The sequence below is a fragment of the Palaemon carinicauda genome, chromosome 22, assembly GCF_036898095.1.
Source record: "Palaemon carinicauda isolate YSFRI2023 chromosome 22, ASM3689809v2, whole genome shotgun sequence".
In the NCBI taxonomy this organism is placed as follows: domain Eukaryota; kingdom Metazoa; phylum Arthropoda; class Malacostraca; order Decapoda; family Palaemonidae; genus Palaemon; species Palaemon carinicauda.
In genome coordinates, this window is record NC_090746.1 from 101183904 (window position 1) to 101209039 (window position 25136).

The 25136-nt window shown below is 43.3% G+C and overlaps 1 protein-coding gene across 6 annotated transcripts in view; it reads left to right on the forward strand.

The window, feature by feature from the left end:
* Positions 1-3983: 3983 nt before the first annotated feature.
* Positions 3984-25136, forward strand: part of LOC137616657 (uncharacterized) — a 66918-nt gene continuing 45765 nt past the window's right edge. Inside the window, exons 1-4 of one of the 6 annotated variants that reach the window (XM_068346583.1) lie at positions 3984-4055; positions 15848-16019; positions 23898-23943; positions 24094-24267. In XM_068346583.1, coding sequence (XP_068202684.1) covers positions 4046-4055; positions 15848-16019; positions 23898-23943; positions 24094-24267 — 402 coding nt within the window. In that variant the 5' untranslated portion in view covers positions 3984-4045. Of the gene's footprint in view, positions 4056-4283; positions 4430-4492; positions 4645-15847; positions 16020-23897; positions 23944-24093; positions 24268-25136 lie in introns of those variants that run through there. The other 5 variants (XM_068346587.1, XM_068346585.1, XM_068346584.1 and 2 more) reach the window with 5 other exon arrangements.

The window sequence follows — 25136 nt, forward strand, 5'->3', positions numbered from 1 at the left end:
CTTTCCAAGCCACTGAAGCTTCATCATATACACCCTTGGCTCCCTAGGCGAGTACATGACAAGAGTCAGGGAAACTCTGATTTACATTGGCGATTTCTCTAAATCAGTGATTCCCAACCTATGGGTTGCAGACCGGTGTTGGTCTGTGGTATATGATTTGCTGGTCTGCCAAATTGCTTTACTTCTTACTTATTTTATTCATAATCTAAGAAAAACTGTCAAACTAGCTTTACATAATGAGAAGGAATGGTGAGTTAGCAGATGTAGAGGATCAGTTGTTGCCCCATCTACAGGCATTACAATATTTTGCTATGTAAATTGAGGACTCTACTAATGTTACAAATAATGCAATCTTAATGTTTTATGCAAGATATGAATACAGAAATCCTTACCACGGTAGTCCTACTTTACTCTGCCTCTGAATATAAAATTCTTTTCAGATGTGTCAATCTGGTTGTCTCAGGGCTTTGGCCTCAAGAAGACATGCATGGGCACATAAACGTCCTCAAAATACAAGCAGCCTTTCTAGTGTTGAAAGCCTTCCAAGAACATTTGAGTAAGCACTTGGTAGTGTCGAGGAATGACAACACCACCATAGTGGCTTAAAACAATAAGCAAGGGGACACGGTCTAGTGCCCTCTTCGTAAGCTAACAAAGCGGATGCAGGTCTGTGTGGCACACCACATTGTAGTCATGAGCCAAGTACATTCTGGGAAAGAAGCTTTTACTAGTATACACACTCAGTTGCCAAGGGCAGGTTGTAGGGTCAGAGTGGTCACAATATTTTTGTGTAGCAGAGAGGCTTCTTGCCCTGTGAGGCTCTGGTGATCAACCTGTCTGCCACATGGCTAAACAGGTAGCTTCCTATATTTTATTCCCTTGTTTTAGACCCATGGCCATGTTCTAAAGTACCCTCCAACAACCATGGGATCATCTGAACACATACGTCTTTCCTCTGTTCAGCCCGATCCATCTGATAATCAACTGAATGTTGATTACGCCAGGACTCAGGATAACCCTGGTGGCTCCCTGATGTCTTTAAACTGAATGGTATCCCAATCTGCTAGCACTTTTAGTTGAGGTCCTAAGAGAACTACTCCAATGGTCCTCATTCCTCTATCAGCCTCATTTTCAGAGGGACCACTAATCCGTAGAGTTGTTGGAACTTCACGGTTGAAGACTATTTAAATTTCTTCTCTGAGCAAAATGCTTTTCTCAAGGCACTGCACAGGAGATGTCTGGATACCTGCAATGCTCCTCTGCAACTGTCTATCAGGGGAAATGGATCATTTGCAATTGGTGTCGTAGAAGGTATACTGTACTTCTTTCTTCTCTAAGAAAGTACTGTACCTCTTCATCACATCTGTCAAAGGCTACTGCTCAACCTTGGGCATGGTCTTTAGACTGAAGGGTATAGATCTCTACTCCTCATTTCAGTCGTCTATGCTCATGAGGAGCTTCTAGCAGTCTCACCCACCCCGCGATCTAAGGCCCATAGAGTGGGACATGACCCTCGTTGCCAAGGCTCTTACTCGTAATCCATTTGAGCCTTTGAGAAGATCGTCAGACAGAGATCTGACTCTCGAGATCTAGCTTCAAACTTATTACAGCAGTGGGACCTTGCACTGTGTTGGGAAGAAAGGCTAGACTATGGCAGGGCAGCAGCAGCAGCAAGAAAACCCAGCAAATGACTGGAAAAAGCTCCACTCCAAGAGGATGCACAGAATGGTGGACCATCACAGTTTTCATTACTTTACATTTGGAGGAGGATGGAAAAGCCTTCCTACATGAACTGCGTTGGGCATCCGATGAAGGCCCTAGCACAGTAACTTCGTCTGGAATGGGTTTGAGGGATCTTATTATCTTTTGGAGCCTCTGGAAGATTAATTTCTTCAAAGTCATGGTTAAATATTTTTATTTTGTAAATTTCAAAATATCAAAATTACATCACAAATATTGGGTTCTTGTAATTATATTTCTATTGTTCTACCCTTCACATTGAAGTGTAGGCTATATACTTGGTTCAGTGTAGCTCTAATGAAAATCATGAGTGAATGGGTGAAACTGCAGTCATCAGAATATACATATTGTGTGTATATATATATATATATATATATATATATATATATATATATATATATATATATGTATGTATATATATACTGTATATACACTTATTACTTTTGTACATTAACCCTATTTCCTTGTGAAAGTTATTCCAAGGGAAAATAACAGCAGTCGCAGCATCATTCATTCTATAACTGCTGAATCATGTATGAATCTCCTCGGCTGTAAAGACTTCCACACCATTATTCACTTTAGACCTTTAGCCTACACAGAAGACTCATCAGCAGTGTGTCAACCCCCTACTCATACACATCATCATTATCATTACCCATTACTTGTCCATTGCAGAACAAAGGCCTCAGACACGTTCTTCCGAATGTGTCAGTTTATGATCTTAATGTGCCAGTCCACACTAGTAAACTTTCCTAGTTTGTCAGCCCATCGTCTTCTCTTCCTTCCCCTGCTTCTTTTGCAATCTCCAAGCACCCAATCTGTTATGCTCAATGTCCATCTATTATCTGTCATTCTCATTATATGTCCTGTCCATGTTTATTTCTTTTTCTTACTTGTTTAGACACATACACACATATATATACTGTATATATATATATATATATATATATATGTGTGTGTGTGTGTGTGTGTTTTGTGTTTGTATGTATGCTCTCTCTCTCTCTCTCTCTCTCTCTCTCTCTCTCTCTCTATATATATATATATATATATATATATTGTGAAATGTCCTGAGGAAAGTCGAAGTACGAAAGGCATAGACTGGTGGGTAGAGAAAACAATGGTCATCTTGACAGCTACAGATACAATCAAGTCCCACAGTGGAGGTCACTTTCCTCTACCTGTACCTCTCTCACATTGGAGCTCAGCCTCCAGTTAGCACTTGCCCCCTGACTGTGACACCATCCAAGTTTTCTTCGAAAAATATAAAGCTGCTATTTGTGACTTTTTTTTTTTTTTGCTTGTGTGAAATTTGGAACCATTGCACACTTCTCGTCCATCATGGTTTGGTTATATGGTATGTTAAAAACTATATATATATATATATATATATAGATAACTTCTTAAATATATATATATATATATATATATATAACGTTTAAGAAGTTATCTGCTCATGTATTCAATGTGCTTGATTCAGTAATTAAGTAGTAAATGAGGTATAATATATATATATATATATATATATATTACTATTATTATTATTATTATTATTATTACTAGCCAAGCTACAACCCTAGTTGGAAAAGCACGATGCTATAAGCCCAAGGGCTCCAATAGGGAAAAATAGCCCAGTGAGGAAAGGAAATAAGGAGATAAATAAATGATGAGAATAAATTAACAATAAATCATTCTAACAATGTCAAAACAGATATGTCCTATATAAACTATTAACAACGTCAAAAACAGACATGACATATATAAACTATAAAAAGACTCATGTCAGCCTGGTCAACATAGAAGCATTTGCTCCAACTTTGAACTTTTGAAGTTCTACTGATTCAACTACCCGATTAGGAAGATCATTCCAGAACTTGGTAACAGCTGGAATAAAACTTCTAGAATACTCTGTTCGTGTGTGTGTGTGGCCTATACATATCAATAAAAAATTGAAAACTACAACAGACACACCCACTATATATATATATATATATATATATGTGTGTGTGTGTGTGTGTGTGTGTGTGTTTATTTCTGGTACATGGGTCCAGAAAAATAAAAATGCTAGTCCTTGACAACGTTACATTGCAATACTCTGAGATCCTTGAATAGGTTACGTAACCAGTCAGCAGTGGTGCCAGATTTGGGCATTTATCCCTAGATTTGTGGATTTATCCCTACATTTGGGATTTTATCCTTAGATTCGGGGATTTTGGATGACGTGACGATATTCTGTACATATTTCCATGAAGAAGAAACAGAGATGAGTAAACCTTTATATTGTTGCAATTAGTTTAATTGCAATTACATGAAGAATAGTGAGTATATATATATATATATATATATATATATATATATATATATATATATATATATATATATATATATATATATATATATATATATATATATATATATATATATATATGTAATGTATTTCTGGAAATGGGGATTTTTGGGTGGTTTTGGGGATTTTTTTTTATCACGAGTTTTAGGGATTTTTAGACTAACCCATCTGGCAACACTGCCATTCAGTGTTGTTGTTGTAGTTTAGTCAGTGTACTAGTGTTAGTCCTACTTGACAGTTGTTTGTGACATTTAATTGCTCAAGTGGTAGTGTTGATTAATTGCAGTTGTGTTTCCGAGATAAATAGGCTATTTGGAACTAGGCCTATTTAATTAGTCGGGTTAAGTATGCTAGATTACGCATTTTGTTGATTAAAGCTTTGATTAATGATAAAATGATTAGCCTACGTTTTGTCTGAATTTGTTTTCTTGTTTTACTTTACTAAGCCCTCCTAGTTATTAACCTTGCCTAACTCTAGATATTTGCTCTATTTATGCTTTATGATTTTATGTGGCCTACTGTCTGCACTACTCGCAGAAAGAACACAATTTACCCTACAGGTTGGCTTTTGTTAGTTTCTATATCCTTACCCAACTGTTTTTCTTTTACCTGCAGTTAAATTTTGCTATTAGCCAATTTTTCATTATTTTCATAAAAGGCTTTAGCAATTTCCTCTTTTAAGCAAATGTTGGCTATTTTTAGTTGACATTTACCTATCATGAAGCATGATGTTTACAGTATAATTAAACTGGCCTTCCAGATTGACCATAAATATTGAATTTTCAATATTAAACTTACCCGATAATCATGTAGCTGTCAACTCCGTTGCCCGACAGAATTCTATGGAGGGATACGCCAGCTATCACAATACTAGAAGGGGGTGTATTTACCAGCGCCACCTGTGGCCAGGTACTCAAGTACTTCTTGTTGACACCTCCTCAATTATTCCTCTGTCGTGCTTCCGGCAAGACGTTCTGGGATACGCTTATGTTCTTGGAGTATTTTCACGACTTTGGTGAAGTATTTCTCTTTGATTTCGGCTGTCGCTTTACTGGAAACTTCTATATTAGCTTAGTTAGCTTTTGGAATTAATTTGATTAATTTTGGTGACGAGAGAGTATGAACTCTCGTTCACCTTTCAATGGCCGACCCTTCCCTTAGACGGAAGTGTTGGTGTCTAAGAGAGTATAGACTCTCTTTCTTAATTTTGCTTAACAAAAGTTATAGATTTATTTTATATCTCTCCGCCTCTTATAGGCCTCTTCGATTAACTTCCTTTTATTATAAACTCATTAAAATTAATTTTTATATTTGTTTATATTCGACCTTCCTAATAGTAGGCGGTCTTTTACCGAAGTTAATTAACTTTGAGCCCGTCATTTCGGTTTTACCTGTTAACATATTATGCTATTTTAATGTTTTTGAAAGAATTTCTTTGATAGTCTCGTACTGTTTTCAAAGTTGAACTAACGTTTTGTTTTGTCTCTGCAGTTGTTGACGTTCAGAACGTTCAACTTGCACTCTATCGTTACGATAGAGAAAGAATGTTCACGGTTTCACGTTGCAGTAAGAGTAACCGTGTCTAGCGTTTTGTTCATTCTTTCTTCACTTAATGGTTTTGATCCTAATAAAGGAACTTTTCAATAGAATTGCGTATTTCAGGTACAAACCACTTAAAGTTTCGAGTTCAGTGAAATAAGTGCAAACAGAAATCAAAGTGATAAGTGATTAGTGCGTGAGGGTACTTTTGTGCGCGCCAGTCGTCCTCCCAGTCCGGGACCTCTTGCAAGCTCCCAAGCCCAGGGGAGAAGCAATGTCGAAGGGCATAAGGGTTCAGCAGGCCTTGATCGGCGCACAGAAGTATTCTCGGTGGTTGTGGGCGTGTCTTACCGAGACCGTCACTCCCACCCGCAGACGATTGAGCCCTTATTTTGCTCGTCTGCAGAAGAGATTAGGGGAGAAAATAAAGGCAGAGTAACGCTGGTCTCAGGTCTCAAGACTTCTTAAACGTTAAGTCCAGACCTATGCCAGACGTACGAAGTTAAAGTTCACAACCCGAGTGCATCCATACAGTCACAACTTTCGGTCTTGATGCGTGAGTGTCGGGCTGAGAGTGTTGCACCTCCTCCTCCGCCTACACTCCCTCCACCTGTTCTCGCTCCGCCTGTGCTAGCCCAGCCTGCACCTGCTCCGCCTGTGCTCGCCCAGCCTGCACCTGCTCCGCCTGTGCTCGCCCAGCCTGCACCTGCTCCGCCTGTGCTCGCCCAGCCTGCACCTGCTCCGCCTGGTCGCAGCACCATCTGCCAGGCGTACGATGTTGTGAACTCTACTACAGTCCATGCAAGCACAGCTTTCGGACTTGATGAGTGAGTGTCGGGCTGAGAGTGTTGCTCCTCCGCCTCCGCCTACACTCCCTCTTCCTACACTCGCTCCGCCTGATCACAGTACCATCTGCCAGGCGTACGATGTTGTGGACTCTACTACAGTCCATGCAAGCACAGCTTTCGGACTTGATGAGTGAGTGTCGGGCTGAGAGTGTTGCTCCTCCGCCTCCGCCTACACTCCCTCCTCCTACACTCGCTCCGCCTGATCACAGTACCATCTGCCAGGCGTATGATGTTGTGGACTCTACTACAGTCCATGCAAGCACAGCTTTCGGACTTGATGCGTGAGTGTCGGGCTGAGAGTGTTGCTCCTCCGCCTCCGCCTACACTCCCTCCACCTACACTCGCTCCGCCTGATCGCAGTACCACCTGCCAGCAGTTCCACCTGCCAGGCGTACGATGTTGAGACACGTGCTGAGTTTGCTGTTCCCTGTGGTGTTCAGCCTCCGCCTTTCTTAAGGCAACCTTTACATTGGGATCAGGAGGATTATACCTCTCTTCCTCCGCCTCCACTTGCTGCTCCACCAGTGATGCAACACTCGGTTGAGGTACAACAACCTCTCCCGTCCATGAGTCAGTTTCCTCAGCTCTTGCTGCAGCGAGCTCAACCCTCCATAAGGCAAGCACCACAACACCTTAGCCTTGCGCCTCAGGAGCCTCAGCTTGCGAGACATTTACCTTGTTCTGCGCAGCCTCTTCCTCATCGCGCTCCGCTCACACCACAGGAACTGGAACTTGCTACTCCGCTTCCGCCAACCGCTCAGCAAGCGCAACCCTTGGGTTCAACCACTCATGCTAGGAGTCAGCCTCCTCCACCCATGCGCCTTCCTTCTGCTTGTCTTTTATTCAGCCTTGGCAGACTGAGCCTCAGGTGTTCCCTCATCGGAGTCTTGAAGAGGAAACCACACTATTGTTGTTCCAGCTCGTTCTGACTCTGCTGTTCAGCATACCATGGTTTAAACCCCATGCAAGCATGCATAAAGCACTCTAGCACTGGTCATGGAATTTCTGAGAAATGTTAAACGCCATGCACACGCTCTGCTTTCCTTTCAGCAGGCTCTGCTTACAGCAGGCTCTGCTTACTACATGCTCAGCATTCAGCATGCTCTGCATTCAGCATGCTCTGCATACAACATGCTCTGCATACAGCATGCTCTGCTTTCAGCATGCTCTGCATTCAACATGCTCTACATACAGCATGCTCTGCATACAGCATACTCTGCATACATCATGCTCTGCATACCTTACCGCATGCTTCTCAACACATCTTGGGTTGTTGCCAACTCACTAGACTGTCAAGCAGTTTCATAACGTTGCCTTCTAGTCTGCTGCTTTGCACCAGTGAACTCTCACTCAGAGAACTTAGCTTTTCTAGGATAAGGTCCCTGTAGATGAGAAAGTTCTTTTCTCCCTCCTTCTGATATTCCCTTGAGGACTCTGTCATTTGGAGGGAGCCTTTAGCTGCATAACCTCTTATGGACTTTTATTTAAGCATAACATGCTTACAGGGAAGGTAATGGTTACACTTCAGCCGCTAATCCCGTCTGTTACCACACCTGCTCCCCTAGACCTTGAGCTGTGTTGCATGACATGCAGTCCAAGCTTAGTCCTTGTTAGAGGATTTTTTGTTTACGGAGTCAATGTGTCACGGGGAAGACGTTCAACAACCAACAGAAGGGACTTGTTGTGACGCAGTGCGGCAACCTCAGCAACCCGTTAAGGAGTTGTCTGTACGACCCAGACAGTCTAGACAGATTCGGGTTGTCACTGTTCTTCCTCGCTTGCCCATGATTGACAGTTTACAGACTGTGCAGCAGTATCATGATCTTGTGTCCGGCTCCGTCAGACGACTGGCTTTTAAGAGCTCCCTCAAGTCGTCGCTGTCTGGAGATTTTCAAATGGACCTGGATCTGACCAAGGAACTGGGCCTCCTGGTCAATTTTGAGGAGTCTCAGCTCGTTCCATCCCAGACCATTGTCTCCTTGGGTATGGATCTTCAGAGTCGAGCTTTTCGGACTTGTCCGTCGGCCCCAAGGATCTTCCAAGCCCTAGAATGCATCCAGAGCATGCTGAGAAGGAACCGATGCTTAGTCAGGCAGTGGATGAGTCTAACAGGGACACTTTCATCGCTGGCCCTGTTCATCGAGTTAGGGAGACTCCACCTCCGCCCCCTTCAGTATCATCTAGCTGCTCACTGGATAAGGACATGACGCTAGAGACGGGCTCAGTTCCTGTTTCCGAAGAGATGAGGTCTACTCTAACGTGGTGGAAGAACAGCATTCTTCTCAAGGAAGGTCTACCTTTGGCTGTTCAGACCTCCGACCACCGTCTCTTCTCGGACGCATCGGACACGGGCTGGGGTGCGACACTGGACGGACAGGAATGCTCGGGAACATGGAATCAGGAGCAAAGGACACTTCACATCTATTGCAAGGAGTTGTTGGCAGTTCATTTGGCCTTGATAAACTTCAAGTCCCTCCAGCTTAACAAGGTGGTGGAGGTGAACTCCGACTACACCACAGCCTTGGCTTACATCTCCAAGCAGGGAGGGACTCATTCGAGGAAGTTGTTCGAGATCGCAAGGGACCTCCTCATTTGGTCAAAAGATCGAAAGCTCACGCTGGTAACGAGGCTCATTCAGGGCGATATGAATGTCATGGCAGATCGCCTCAGCCGGAAGGGTCAGGTCTTCCCCACAGAGTGGACCCTTCACAAGAATGTTTGCAGCAGACTTTGGGCCCTGTGGGGTCAGCCAACCATAGATCTATTCGCTACCTCGATGACCAAGAGGCTCCTCTTGTATTGTTCTCCGATTCCAGACCCAGCAGCAGTTCGCGTGGATGCCTTTCTGCTGGATTGGTCCCATCTCAACCTGTATGCATTCCCGCCGTTCAAGATTGTCAACAGGGTACTTCAGAAGTTCGCCTCTCACAAAGGGACACGGCTGACGTTGGTTGCTCCCCTCTGGCCCGCGAGAGAATGGTTCACTGAGGTACTGCAATGGCTGGTCGACGTTCCCAGGACTCTTCCTCCTAGAGTGGACCTTCTGCGTCAACCTCACGTAAAGAAGGTACACCCAACCTCCACGCTCTTCATCTGACTGCCTTCAGACTATCGAAAGACTCTCAAGAGCTAGAGGCTTTTCGAAGGAGGCAGCCAGAGCGATTGCCAGAGCAAGGACGACATCCACTCTCAGAGTCTATCAGTCTTAATGGGAAGTCTTCCGAAGCTGGTGCAAGGCCAATGCAGTTTTCCTCAACCAGTACCAATGTAACCCAGATTGCTGACTTCCTGTTACATCTAAGGAACGTAAGATCCCTATCAGCTCCTACGATCAAGGGTTACAGAAGTTTGTTGGCAGCGGTTTTCCGCCACAGAGGCTTGGATCTTTCCTCCAACAAAGATCTACAGGACCTCCTTAGGTCTTTTGAGACCTCAAAGGAACGTCGGTTGTCCACTCCAGGCTGGAATCTAGACGTGGTCCTAAGGTTCCTAATGTCATCAGGATTTGAACCGCTCCAATCAGCCTCTTTTAAGGACCTCACATTAAAAACTCTTTTCCTCGTGTGCTTAGCAACAGGTAAAGGAGTAAGTGAGATCCACGCCTTCAGCAGGAACATAGGTTTCACATCTGAAACGGCTACATGTTCCTTGCAGCTCGGTTTTTTGGCTAAAAACGAGCTTCCTTCCCGTCCTTGGCCTAAGTCGTTCGAGATCCCAAGCCTGTCCAACATGGTGGGGAACGAACTGGAGAGAGTACTTTGCCCAGTTAGAGCTCTTAAGTACTATCTAAGAAGGTCAAAACCATTACGAGGACAATCAGAAGCCTTATGGTGTGCTATCAAGAAACCTTCTCTACCAATGTCTAAGAACTCAGTTTCTTACTACATCAGGCTTCTGATTAGAGAAGCAAATTCTCATCTGAAGGAAGAAGACCTTGCTTTGCTGAAGGTAAGGACACATGAAGTGAGAGCTGTGGCTACTTCAGTGGCCTTCAAACAGAACCGTTCTCTGCAGAGTGTTATGGATGCAACCTATTGGAGAAACAAGTCAGTGTTCGCATCATTCTATCTCAAAGATGTCCAGTCTCTTTACGAGTACTGCTACACCCTGGGTCCATTCGTAGCAACGAATGCAGTAGTAGGCGAGGGCTCAGCCACTACATTCCCATAATCCCATAACTTTTTAACCTTTCTCTTGAATACTTTTTATGGGTTGTACGGTCGGCTAAGAAGCCTTCCACATCCTTGTTGATTTGGCGGGTGGTCAATTCTTTCTTGAGAAGCGCCAAGGTTAAAGGTTGTGATGAGGTCCTTTAGTATGGGTTGCAGCCCTGTATACTTTAGCACCTTTGAGTTGATTCAGCCTCCCAAGAGGAACGCTGCGCTCAGTAAGGAAGACGATCTTATTAAAGGCAGAGTAACGGTTCAAGTCGTCTTCCTTACCAGGTACTTATTATTTCATTGTTATTGTGGATAACTGATTATATGAAATATGGGATACTTAGCTATCCTTTAATCTTGTACACTGGTTTTCACCCACCCCCCTGGGTGTGAATCAGCTACATGATTATCGGGTAAGTTTAATATTGAAAAATGTTATTTTTATTAATAAAATAAATTTTTGAATATACTTACCCGATAATCATGATTTAATCGACCCTCCCTTCCTCCCCATAGAGAACCAGTGGACCGAGGAATAATTGAGGAGGTGTCAACAAGAAGTACTTGAGTACCTGGCCACAGGTGGCGCTGGTAAATACACCCCCTTCTAGTATTGTGATAGCTGGCGTATCCCTCCATAGAATTCTGTCGGGCAACGGAGTTGACAGCTACATGATTATCGGGTAAGTATATTCAAAAATTTATTTTATTAATAAAAATAACATATTGTCCTGTATCGTTAGGTTAGGTTGAAATGCACCGTCTACCCTTTTTATCTGTTATTATTATTATTATTGTTATTATTATTATTATTATTATTATTATTATTCTGGTTTTGGTTATTGTCTAAGCTGTAACCCTAGATTTAAAAGCAGGATGCTATAAGCCTAAGGGCTCCAACAGGGAAAAATAGCCCAGTGAGGAAAGGAAACAAGTAAAATAAACTACAAATTTAGAGAAGTAATGAACAATTAATATGAAATATTTTGAGTTGCAACATGAAAGTAGATCTTTCATATGTTGATTATCTTACAGATTTGCATCGGCCTATTCAACAAGAAAACATGCTGCGCAAGTTTGAACTTTTGAAGTGCCTCTTGATTCAAATGCCTGGTTAGGAAGATCATTCCACAATCTGGTCATAGGCTAGCTGGAATAGAACTTCTAGAATAATGTGTAGTATTGAGCCTTATGATGAAGGCATGGCTATTAACCCTTTTAACCCCAGGCAATTTGGAACTTTCCAACCCTTAACCCCCAGGCTGTTTTTTTCAAGCACATTGTGCAATATATATTTTGGAAATTGCTCTAACAGCCTTAATTTTCGTTATAGAGAGGTCAGGTTGGTCTCATTCTTTTGAAAAAGGCCTGAAGTTTCTCAAAGTTATCAAAAATATGCAAAAAAAAAAAAAAATGGTAATAGCAGTTTTTTGCAAGGACTCACCAGTATGTCCATGGGGGTAAAGGGATGAGTTTTGTGAAACGTACCAGTACGTCTATTGGGGGTAAAAGGGTTAGAATTAACTGCATATGTAGTATTATGAGCAGGATGGTATTGTCTGGGAAGATGTGAATGCAAAGTATGGGCAGAATTATGAAAAAAATGCAACATGCTTAAAGAACTAACTGGATGACAGTGCCAGAGAACATGCATAAAGAACTAGCTTAATGACTGTGCCAGAGGTTGATATCTACATTAGGTCAGGGATAATAAATTTATTAAGACTGAAGTTCTTGTCCAACAAATTAAGATGAGATTTGGCAGTGGATGACCAAACAGGTGAACAATACTTGGAAAAAGTCAAAATGAATGAATTAAACACTTCTCCAGAATAGGTTGATCACCAAAAATCTTAAAAGACTGTAAGCATTTTTTGTGCAGTTGAAGAAGCAACCGACCCAATGTGTTCACCAAAAGTATATTCTTTATCAAGAATCCCACCTACAATTTTTAATCGTATAGAAACGTTATCAATGCTGATATCTGAATGTTGAGGAGCCACTGTCCTCAAACTACTTATAATCATATTAAGGGGGTGCTACTTTAGCATGAGGTCTAGCTTCAGTGTGAGATCTACCTCCCTTTAGCACTTTAGCATGAGGTCTACCTCCTGTGAGCACTAACGATGACGGCTACCGCTGTTTAATCTTAACCTAACTGTATTCTTTTATATGAGCGGGGAGAGCGGGAGCGATAGGTCACATGGTAGACCTCAGGTTTCACGCGGGTATGCTACATATGGCGGTAGACCTCACGCTAAAGTAGCACCACTAAGAGTTTTGTTATGGTTCAACTTCATACCCTATGATTTGTACCATAGGCTTACACTAATTTAGCTAGATCTTTGTTAAGGGATTCAGAAACCCAGTATCTACACTAAAGAGGTGTAATTGATGCAATGAGAAAAGCATTACTATCTGCAAGAGCAACAAGCTTTTATCGTTAAATTGGACGTTTGAAATGCATGAGATACAGTAACGTGCAACATTCTATCCTCTCCCATAGCAATTTTTCAGCTGAAATGTATCTACTTGTAGTAATGAAACTGTTGATGTTGCAATTTTTATTAATGTTCTCATTGGTCACTCTACACTGATAATTGCAATTCATGTTTTGTATTTTGAACAAGTACAGTAACTACGCAGTAACGTTTCTGTTAACCTTCCCTGATGGTCATTGTGCCTCTCTCAGGAAGCTCGGTTCTATCAAGATTTATCCCTAAGACTGAAAATTTCCAGTTTTATTTCCTTTCATTAGATTTGTACATTTAGTAAAGTAATGAGACAATCTAGCAGATAATGTTAATAACCGATGGTTTGTTCAAACCACAGATCTTTTTTCTTAAGAGTTGCTGTGTCATGCTGTAATGGGATGCAGCCCAAACATTTTTAACATGTTCCGTCCACAATAATCATGATTGGCAGCTATTCTATTTGTCTCTGCTCCGTTGTGGCTTGCTTTGGTCACAAATAAACTTTGTCTAGTTACTCCTCAGTTCTGGCAAGATGTAAATAGATGTACTGTGCATGCTTCCCGATTTGGTTACTGTTGAAGTATTATACTTGTCCATATGCTTTATTATTATATTTACATAAATTAGCTGTGAGGAGGTGGTTGCCAATCACAATGCTTGTGGACAGATGAAGTTAAAGACTTGGACTGTACACGGTCAGTTCTCCCTAGGCTGCCTGGCTTGTTAATCAGGCATTTGTTCCTATATGTCATACAAACCCTTGCCCTCTAATTAGGGAGATTACTATGGTGACAAGGTCGGGCCGAGTGAGAAAGGCTAGAAAGGCAAGGGCAAGTGTTCTCTTTGTCCGTAGTGTGACCCTGATCCCTGCTAGTGTTTCCTTGAAAATGGATTCAGGGCAAAGAGCCCCAGTCCCTTCAGTCGGCTAGTAACTGTTTTTACATTAATCGCTGTGGTGTACAAATGTATTTTACAGTGTTTGCCAAAACTGTTAATGTTTGTGTTACTGGGGGTGGGTAGATGCTACAGTTGCTTCTGGCGAGAAGATGGCTGTAGTTTCGCACTTCCTCTGTGATTTGAGGGGCATGTATGTTCTCAGGCATGCTCTTGCCCCAAGTGTTGATCGTGGCCCAAGGGGCATTGGCAGGCATTGCCCTGTAGAGGATAAGCGTACAGTATTAGGCGTTTGCTTGAGTCGGACTGGGTAACGCCAAAGAAGACACTGGCAAAGGTTGCTGCTGTTATCTTCAGGGGGTGTCTGCTGATGCCACTATTGCACTTATGGCCCTAGAACACTACCTGGGGAGTACGCTGTTGGGGCTAGGAGGGAGTGGATTGACAAAAGTTTCCTTTTCAGGTGTTGTTGGTGTGCTAGGAATTGAGTTCTCCGCTCCCCTTTGGTTGCTGAAGGGTCTTCTGCTGTGACCGTACAGGCTATTGCTGTTGAGTTTGACCTGAGGAATGTTTGAAGTTCCTCAGGTCTTTCATGATAGTGTTGAGGGAGGTGGTAGCCAAGGCTACTTCTCCTCTGGTACCCCTTGTGACATTGTGTCTCCAGTGGCACTAAGGGTAAAGGGAGTGGTGGTTTCCCTGGTGTCAGGGAGTCCAGTGGTTGGTAAGTCTGTTTTACCAAGTCCCACTTGATGTGGTCGGGCCCAGTGAGATAGGGAAGGAAGGTAAGGGTAAGTGTTCCCCTTGTCCCCTAGTATGACCCCCATCCCCTCCCCCTTCCCCTGTGATTTTCACCCCGACCCTTGTGCCAGGGTGTCTGAAACCTGTTCTCCTCTGTGTTTGTGGTGTGTCTTCTCCTTCCCCAGTGACAGTGTACCCCAATGTTGTGGATCCTGTAAGAGCAACCTGTGTGATTCTCCATTCGGGGGGAGTGTTGTTGTTGGGTGTTGCCAAGACCTTGACCGCTTTGCATGCAGAGTCAGGAGTAGGTGCTGGGAAGTGAAAGAAGTGGGTGCGTCTTTCTCCCTCGTCCTGACTCATCTTAGCTGGAGAGGAGAAAGAGGTCGAAGAATTCCAGGATGGCCAACCGTATTTGCAGGGACAGAGCTCCCTGTGAAAATGCGTCTTCCAAGAGGAGTAGATGGTCACCCACACTCTCGGGGCACCACGAGTTTCTCACGCCGTAGGACGCCGTGTCTGTACCTCTACAGGGGCCCTTGTCAGTTTACGCTCTGACAGGGGTTCTCTGAATATACTTTGCCGAAAGGCACGTCCTTTTCAGCCTATTGATTTGGTGGCCATAGTGGCTTCAGTCTTGGTCTCTCTCCACAGTGTGTTCTGGCTAGACCAATTCATTGCAGGTGGTGGGCGATTTTTGGAGGATTTTTTTGCAGGACTCCCTGATCCATTGAGCAGTTTCCTTCAAGGGTGCTGGCTCTTCAAAAGGGTCAGCAGCCAAGGCTTTTGGGTTTGACCATCCTGCAAGTTCAAGATCAGGAAGGGCCTTGTGCCACCTCAGAGATCCTGATCCCCTAACGCCACTACCTCTTCTAGAAAAGAGCTTGTGAAAGCACAGCCTTTTCAACCACTTCTATGAAGGATGGTTGTGAGAAGAGGAGTGGATGAGGAAAACGTAGAGACAGGCATATACCTTTGCATGTTGTCGAGAGCAGACAGAAGAAGTTAAGTTGATCTCGGAATAAAGGTTAATTTCATCTTGATAAAGACATTAGAAATTATTCTAGTTTTAGTGTTGTATGTCAATGTGTAAGATACCGATTTGTTTTACAGGCCACTCAAAAATCTTTCTGTTTGGAGTATTAATCAATGTTTGGGCTCGAGCAACAAAAGTCCATGGCCTTGACCCTTCTGAAGTAATTGCTGATCAGCCAGCTTTATCAAGAAATGTAGTAGAGATATACGAGGTGTATAATAGTTCTGGGATACATCACATTATGAAAAGGTTAGTGCTTTTGTTTTATTCTGTGTATTGATTAAGTGTTATTTTGGTGTGATGCTAGTAATTTTTTATAGAAGGTGACTTTTTAACAATTTGATTTTTTTTATCCTAAATTATAGAACGAAAAGCATAATGCACATGTGATTTGGTTCCCTTTTTATGATTGTTTTATGGTTGAACATTAACAGCTATACTGCACATCCATTACACAAGCATCTATTTTGATTTGCATTTTTCACACTGTTGTCTATTATTTCTTTAAAAAATTAATTAGTAAGTGCAACATTAGATTATGAATGTAATAAATAACCTGGCTTATTACTTAATGTACAGTATTACAAAGAGCATACTGTAAGAGGTTGTTGAAAAATAGGATAGGATCATTGTTAGATTTTTGTCATAGTCAGGTTTCCAAGAGGTTAGATAAAGCAGAATATAACTTTGTTTTAAAGTTCTTGTAGATTATATTTTCAATATTTAACTTAGCCGGTGATTATAATAGCTGCAACTCTGTTGCCCGACAGACAACTCTAAGGTAAAAACTCGCCAGCGATCGCTACACAGGTCGCGGGTGTGCCCAACAGCGCCATCTGTCGTCCAGATACCCAGTACTCGATGTAAACAAAGACTCAATTTTCTCTCTGTCGTGCTATCGACAAGACGTACTTACTCGCTGTTGCTAAACTGGAGTTTTTTCACAACTAATTGGTGAAGTACATTATTCTAGTTTTGAGCTTTTGCTGTGCAGGGTTTCTCTTCACACAAATCCTTGAACTCTTTTTGATAACGGATTCTTTGTTGATGACTTTTTGATAGTTTTTTGAATTCCCCTTTGACCAATTCAAAATGGCTGACCCTTCACAAGTCCCAAAATATAGGAAGTGCAATGCTAGGGACTGTTCAAGGCGTCTTCCGAAGGCTTCTATCGACCCTCACACTGTTCCAATTGTCGGGATAAAACCTGTCAATTGGAAGATCGGTGTGAGGAGTGCGTTGGGCTTTCGGAATTCGATTTTATCGAATTCCAAAAGTATACACGTAGGCTAGAGAGAGATAGAGTTAGGAGAAGTTCCTCTCGTTCTATTGATATTTCCTCTCCTCATGCCCCGCAACCTATTCCTTCCCCTGTAGTGGTTGCTCCTAATCCCCCTCCTGGCACTCAGGAACCTTCGATGGCTGATATGATGCGTGCCATCCAAGCTCTGGGTGAGAGAGTTGAGTCCCTTGCTAGTGACCGTAATCAACTCATGGCGGATGTGAAGGAGCTGAAGTGCAAAAGTGCAGTGGGAAGTGATAAAGTGCCGAGTGTTAGTGTTGTGGATAGTGTTGCGCTTGAGGGTTCGTCTGTTCGTGCCTGTCGTCCTCCTAGTACGGGACCTCTTGTAAGCTCCCAAGTCCAGGGGAGAAGCAATGTCGTACGACAAATGGGTTCGAGAGGCTTTAATCAGCGAACAGACGTTCCCTCCGTGGTATCGGGCGTATCTACCCAAGATCGCCCCTGCCTAACTAAGACGAGAGAGCCCATTTATACCTCGTCTTCGGAAGGTGTTTCTCGCAAGAAACCCTGGACCAAGGTCTCACGACCGTTAAAGCGCAAGTCGGTCCCTTCCGCTCAAGTCCAACGGCCCAGTTGTAGCCACTGGGTCAGTTCGGACTCGCTGCCGTCATCCGATGACTGCTCACCGCCTAAGAGAGGCAAAGCGGTACCGCTTCAGACAGTAACACCGTCTGTCGCCGCACCTGCTCCTATAGACCCTAAGTGGTCTCTACTGCAAGACATGCAGTCTAAACTAACGTCTCTTATGCAGGACTTTCGTGCGGAGAAGGTTGCTGCCGCACCAGCTAGTACAGCTCCTTGCCTACAACCGCCCACACGATCGGTTGTGCGTCCTGTGGACGCTGAGGTAACCTTCTCACGCACACCAGTTGAGAGAGTTCCGCCACCCATGCGTTCCAGTGTGATCTGCCAGCCGCATGTTGACGTTCAGCGACGCACGGAGGTCTCCGTTGACGTTCGTGAGGTTCAACAACCGTCAGAGTTGTTTTGTTTTGACGCGGTGCGTCAACCTCCGCAACCCAGTGTGGTTGCCACTGCTCACCCACATCAGTCCAGACAGTCTGGAGTAGACGCTGTGCGTCCCCGCGCTGCTATGGTTGTTGCCAGCTCACAGACTGGGCAGCAGTTCCATGACGTTGCGTCCGGCTCAGTCACGCATGCACCCGTGCGACCGGACTCGGCTAACCAGCCGTTACCCACTCCGTTGCCGTTCCCTCATCAGTTATCGGATGAGGGACTTTCTGATGATGATGTTGCTGCACACGTAGATGAACCGCATTCAGAACTGGACGAGCCTAAGTCTACGCAACCCTCTTTGGACTTTAGGAAAGTTTTGGCCCTTTTCAAAGAGATGTTTCCGGACCAGTTTGTTTCTGTGGCTCCGCGTTCTCCTCCGTCAGAGTTTGTGTTAGGCATGCCGTCAACCACTCCTGCCTTTACTAGACTCGTCCTCGCACGCTCGTCCAAGAGAGCTTTGCGGGTGATAGGAGAATGGCTGCAGTCCAAGAAGAGTTTAGGGAAGACAGCTTTTACGTTTCCCCCTGCTAGACTCTCTTCTAGATCGAGCGTCTGGTATGCCACGGGAGAAGTTCTCGGCTTGGGAGTTCCTGCCTCTGCCCAGGGCGACTTCTCAAGTCTTGTAGACTCTCCCCGCCGCCTTGCCATGAGACGCTCAAAGATATGTTGGTCATCTTCGGACCTGGACCACCTTTTGAAAGGTATCTTTAGAGCCTTCGAAGTTTTTAACTTCTTAGACTGGTGTTTAGGAGCTCTAAGCAGAAAGATCTCTCCGACAGAGAAGGAGACTTCCTTGCTTATTATGTCCTGCATGGACAAGGCCGTACGTGATGGGTCTAATGAGCTTGCTGCATCATTTGTGTCCGGAGTCCTTAAGAAGCGTGAAAACCTATGCTCATTCCTTTCAGCTGGAGTTACACCATGCCAGAGATCCGAACTTCTGTTTGCTCCTCTTTCCAAGTGCCTTTTTCCAGAAGACCTGATTAAAGAAATTGCCGCTTCTTTGATACAGAAGGACACTCACGATCTTGTTGCGTCCTCAGCTCGCAAAGCCACCCCTTTGCCTACCTTGTCAGCTAGACCAAGGATGGACACTCCAGCGTCCCGTTTTATTCCGCCCTTTCGTGGCAGAGCCTCCAGCAGAGGAGGTGCTCGTGCCGAAGGGAAACGAGGAAAGAAGAAAGGAACCAAGTCCTTTAAGGGCAGAGTCTGACTGCCAGCTTCTTCAGACAGCAGTGGGAGCCAGACTCAAGAACTTCTGGCAGACCTGGGAAAAGAGAGGCGCAGATGCACAATCTGTGAAGTTGCTCAGAGAGGGGTACAAGATCCCGTTTGTACGGAAACCCCCTCTAGCAACGTCTCCCATCGATCTCTCTCCCAGGTACAGAGAGGAAGACAAGAGACAAGCCTTGAAACAGGAAGTGTCTCTTTTACTAGAGAAGGGAGCGGTAGTCAAAGTCTCGGACCATCAAACCCCGGGATTCTACAACCGCCTCTTCTTGGTGTCAAAGAAGACAGGAGGGTGGAGGCCAGTGCTAGACGTCAGTGCTCTGAATGTCTTTGTCACAAAGCAGACGTTCTCCATGGAGACCACAAAGTCGGTTCTAGCAGCGGTCAGAAGGGAAGACTGGATGGTCTCTTTAGACCTAAGGGACGCCTACTTCCACGTCCCCATCCACCCGGACTCCCAACCTTTTCTGAGATTCGTTTTCGAAAAGGTCTACCAGTTTCAAGCCCTGTGCTTTGGCCTAAGCACAGCTCCTCTTGTGTTTACGAGGCTGATGAGGAATGTAGCCAAATTCCTTCATTTAGCGGACATCCGAGCCTCCCTCTATTTGGACGACTGGCTTCTCAGAGCTTCTTCCAGTCGTCGCTGTCTGAAGGATCTAAAGTGGACTCTAGATCTGACCAAGGAATTGGGTCTCCTTGTCAATATGGAAAAGTCACAAGTGGTCCCATCCCAAACTATTGTGTATTTAGGGATGGAGATTCACAGTCTAGCTTTTCGGGCTTTTCCGTCGGCCCCCAGAACAAGCCAAGCCCAGTTATGCATCCAGAACATGCTGAAGAAGGAACAATGTTCAGTCAGGAAGTGGATGAGTCTGATAGGGACGCTATCATCCCTGGAACAGTTTGTGTCATTAGGAAGACTACACCTCCGTCCTCTTCAATATCACCTAGCATTTCACTGGAAAAAGGACAAGACGCTAAAAGTGGTCTCGATCCCCATTTCCGAGAAGATGAAGTCTTGTCTGACTTGGTGGAAGGACAGTATCAGCCTAAGAGAGGGTCTTCCCCTGGCTGTTCAGACTCCCAACCACGTTCTCTTCTCGGACGCATCGGACGTAGGCTGGGGCGCGACATTAGACGGTCGGGAATGTTCGGGACTATGGAACTCGTGTCAAAGGATAATGCATATCAACTGCAAGGAGCTACTGGTAGTACATCTGGCCTTGAAAAGCTTCAAGTCTCTCCTTCAAGGCAAAGTGGTAGAGGTGAACTCGGACAACACCACTGCCTTGGCGTACATCTCCAAGCAAGGAGGGACCCACTCACTGACGTTGTACGAGATCGCAAGGGACCTGCTCATCTGGTCAAAAGGTCAAAACATATCACTAGTTACGAGGTTCATCCAAGGCAACTTGAATGTCATGGCAGATTGTCTCAGTCGGAAGGGACAAGTAATTCCAACAGAATGGACCCTCCACAAGGATGTATGCAAGAGACTTTGGGCCACTTGGGGCCAACCAACCATAGATCTCTTTGCAGCCTCGATGACCAAGAGGCTCCCAATATATTGCTCACCAATCCCGGACCCAGCAGCAGTTCATATAGATGCCTTTCTCCTAGATTGGTCGCATCTAGATCTATACGCATTCCCACCGTTCAAGATTGTCAACAAGGTACTGCAGAAGTTCGCCTCTCACAAAGGGACAAGGTTGACGCTTGTTGCTCCCCTCTGGCCCGCGAGAGAATGGTTCACCGAGGTACTTCGATGGCTAGTAGACGTTCCCAGAAGTCTTCCTCTAAGGGTGGACCTTCTACGTCAGCCACACGTAAAGAAGGTACACCAAAGCCTCCACGCTCTTCGTCTGACTGCCTTCAGACTATCGAAAGACTCTCGAGAGCTAGAGGCTTTTCGAAGGAGGCAGCCAGAGCGATTGCTAGAGCAAGGAGAACATCCACCCTTAGAGTCTACCAATTGAAGTGGGAAGTCTTCCGAAACTGGTGCAAGTCAGTATCTATATCCTCGACCAGTACCTCTGTAACTCAAATAGCTGACTTCCTCTTATACCTGAGGAAAGAACGATCACTTTCAGCTCCCACTATCAAGGGTTACAGAAGCATGTTGGCATCAGTCTTCCGTCACAGAGGCTTAGATCTTTCCAACAATAAAGATCTACAGGACCTCCTTAAGTCTTTTGAGACCACGAAGGAGCGTCGTTTGGTTACGCCTGGTTGGAATTTAGACGTGGTACTAAGATTCCTTATGTCAGACAGGTTCGAGCCGCTACAATCAGCCTCCCTGAAAGATCTCACCTTAAAGACTTTTTTCCTGGTATGCTTAGCCACAGCTAAAAGAGTCAGTGAGATTCATGCCTTCAGCAAGAACATCGGATTTTCGTCAGAAAAGGCTACATGTTCACTACAACTTGGTTTTCTAGCCAAAAACGAGCTGCCTTCTCGACCTTGGCCGAAATCGTTCGATATTCCCAGCTTATCGAATATGGTAGGCAATGGACTAGAAAGAGTCTTATGCCCTGTGAGAGCTCTTAAGTTCTATTTAAAACGAACTAAACCTTTACGAGGCCTTTCTGAAGCTTTATGGTGTTCAGTTAAGAAACCATCTTTGCCTATGTCAAAGAATGCTTTATCCTATTTTGTCAGACTGTTAATACGAGAAGCTCATTCCCATCTGAGTGAGGAAGACCAAGCATTGCTGAAGGTAAGGACACACGAAGTTAGAGCTGTCGCAACTTCCGTGGCCTTTAAACAAAATAGATCTCTGCGAAGTATAATGGACGCAACCTATTGGAGAAGCAAGTCAGTGTTCGCGTCTTTTTATCTTAAGGATGTCCAGTCTCTTTACGAGGACTGCTACACACTGGGACCATTCGTAGCAGCGAGTGCAGTAGTGGGTGAGGGCTCAACCACTACAATTCCCTAATTCCATAACCTTTTAATCTTTCTCTTGAAATGTTTTTATTGTTGTTTTTTGGGTTGTCCGGAAGGCTAAGAAGCCTTTCGCATCCTGGTTGATTTGGCGGGTGGTCAAAGTCATTTCTTGAGAGCGCCTAGATTAGGGGTTTTGATGAGGTCCTGTTGTATGGGTTGCAACCCTTGATACTTCAGATCCTAGGGGTCGATCAGCATCCTAAGAGGATCGCGAGGCTCCGTAAGGAAGACGTACTTAAAAAGGCAGAGTAATTGTTCAAGTCGACTTCCTTACCAGGTACCTATTTATTTTGTTTTTGTTATTTTGATAACTTCTAAAATGAAATAAAAACTCTTAGCTCATAATAATGTAAACATATATTGCTGGTCTCTACCCACCCCCCTGGGTGTGAATCAGCTATTATAATCACCGGCTAAGTTAAATATTGAAAAATGTTATTTTGATGATAAAATAAATTTTTTAATATACTTACCCGGTGATTATAAATTAAAGGACCCTCCCTTCCTCCCCAATAGAGACGCAGTGGAACGAGGAGAAAATTGAGTCTTTGTTTACATTGAGTACTGGGTATCTGGACGACAGATGGCGCTGTTGGGCACACCCGCGACCTGTGTAGCGATCGCTGGCGAGTTTTTACCGTAGAGTTTTCTGTCGGGCAACAGAGTTGCAGCTATTATAATCACCGGGTAAGTATATTCAAAAATTTATTTTATTATCAAAATAACATATTACAGTATATATTTTACTGAAATGTATACTGTTTAACAATTTTATGCAATTTACAGTATTGTAGATTTTTTCAAGAATAACCTATCATTAATAAGAATTATTTCTTTAATAGTAGTATGCACAATTCAAGGTAAGTAAACCTTTCTTGGTTTTTATAAAAATTACAAATCTGTTGTCATTCACTCGCAGAATTCTTTTCGGATGGCATGGGTTCTTTTTTTGTAGTTAAAAGTGAGCATTATGCTGTTAACCTTTCAATACAATAGTTGTATTCTGAATAACTATTTAGGATGATTTGTTACCCTATTAAATTGTAGTTAAGACACCAAAGAATTTAATTGAATTGAAGTGAATATAAGATTAGGCCTTAAGCCAAGAATTGGGGCACTAAACACCATTAAGCGCTATCTGGTGAAAAGTAATCAATTATACCCATACACTCACACCATTTGGTATCAGTTGTATGTATACTTACAGGAAGTGATGCATAAAAGATTTCAATAAAATTTTGATTACGGTATATCTTTTGCTGTCCTTTATATCTGTCAACCTTAAGAAAACCATTTTGAATAGACTTAATATGCTTCATCTTCCACAACTACCAATTTCCCTCTTTCATGTATGAGCCAGGGAAGGGCAAGTACAGAAAATTTACTAGACTGAGATAGAGATGAATTTAGAAAATTAAATGTATGGTTGATGGTTAATATTAGAAAATGAAGTTCAGTTTGTTAATTGGTCTGATCAGAAAGTTAACTCTCTCTCATGTGTGTTTATAAAGAGACAAACTAAGATTGTTAATTTGCTTTGTTGGATCAGATCGCATTTATTAGATATTCAAACTCGCATTTTTGAGATTCTTTCACATTTTCATATATACATTGTCAAATTTTTTTTCCAGTTCAGTCGATGGCCAGTCCTACCCATTTTCACAAATGATTATCAAAGTAAGAGCATTTGCTGTTTTTGAAAATTAAAATACTGTTGAATGCTTATATTATTTTAAGAATCCTATATACTATGGATTTTTGTTTAGCTTGAATTTTAATGAGAAAGCTATCCATTTTGCTAATTAATTTTAATTTTTTTTGTGAAAGACTCTCCCATCTGGTTGTAGTGCTTGGTTCTCTGGGAACTACAAATGGGAGAAAAGTGAGCTACAAGTGGAAGCAACGTTAAATCCCGACAAACTTCATATCTCTCTCTCCATGCTTTACCTTCAGAGCAAATTGGAAGATGTGCTTTCTTTTATCCTACAATGGACTAATAACGTGAGTGAACTTAGAAGAAAATTTGAAAGTAATTTGATACTATCCAGGTTTTAGGAAATATTTGTACTTTTACTTATTTCCCCTACTGGGGTTGGATGTGGTAGTTTAAATCTTAGGTGATGTTATTTGTATTGTACAAAATAACAAGTGATCCAAATAATCTGGAATGTTACTGCATATGAACTTATTTTAAATATTTAACTTAGCCGGTGAATATATAGCTGCAACTCTGTTGCTCGACAGACAAAAAACTGTACAAAAAAACTCGCCAGCGATCGCTATACAGGTTGCGGGTGTGCCCATCAGCGCCATCTGTCGGCCAGATACCAAGCTCCATGTAAACAAAGACTCAATTTTCTCTCTGTCGACGTATCGACAAGATGTACTTTACTCGCTGTTGCTAACTGGAGTTTTTCACATCATCTTTGGTGAAGTACTATATTCTGGTTTTGAGCTTTCGCTGTGCAGGGTTTTTCTTCAAATAAATCCTTGAACTCTTTTTTGTATCGGATTCATTGTTGATGACTTAGATCGTTTTTTGGAATTTTCCCTTGACCAATTCAAAATGGCTGACCTTTCACAAGTTCCCAAGTTTAGAAAATGCAATGCTAGGGACTGTTCTAGGCGTCTTCCGAAGGCTTCTCTCGACCCTCACACTGTTTGTTCCAATTGTCGGGGTAAAACCTGTCAATTGGAAGATCGGTGTGAGGAGTGCGTGGGCCTTTCGGAATTCGATTTTATCGAATTTGAAAAGTACACACGCAGGCTAGAGAGAGATAGAATTAGGAGAAGTTCTTCTAGGTCTATTGATGTTTCCTCTCCTCATGCCCCACAACCTATTCCTTCCCCTGTAGTGGTTGTTCCTAACC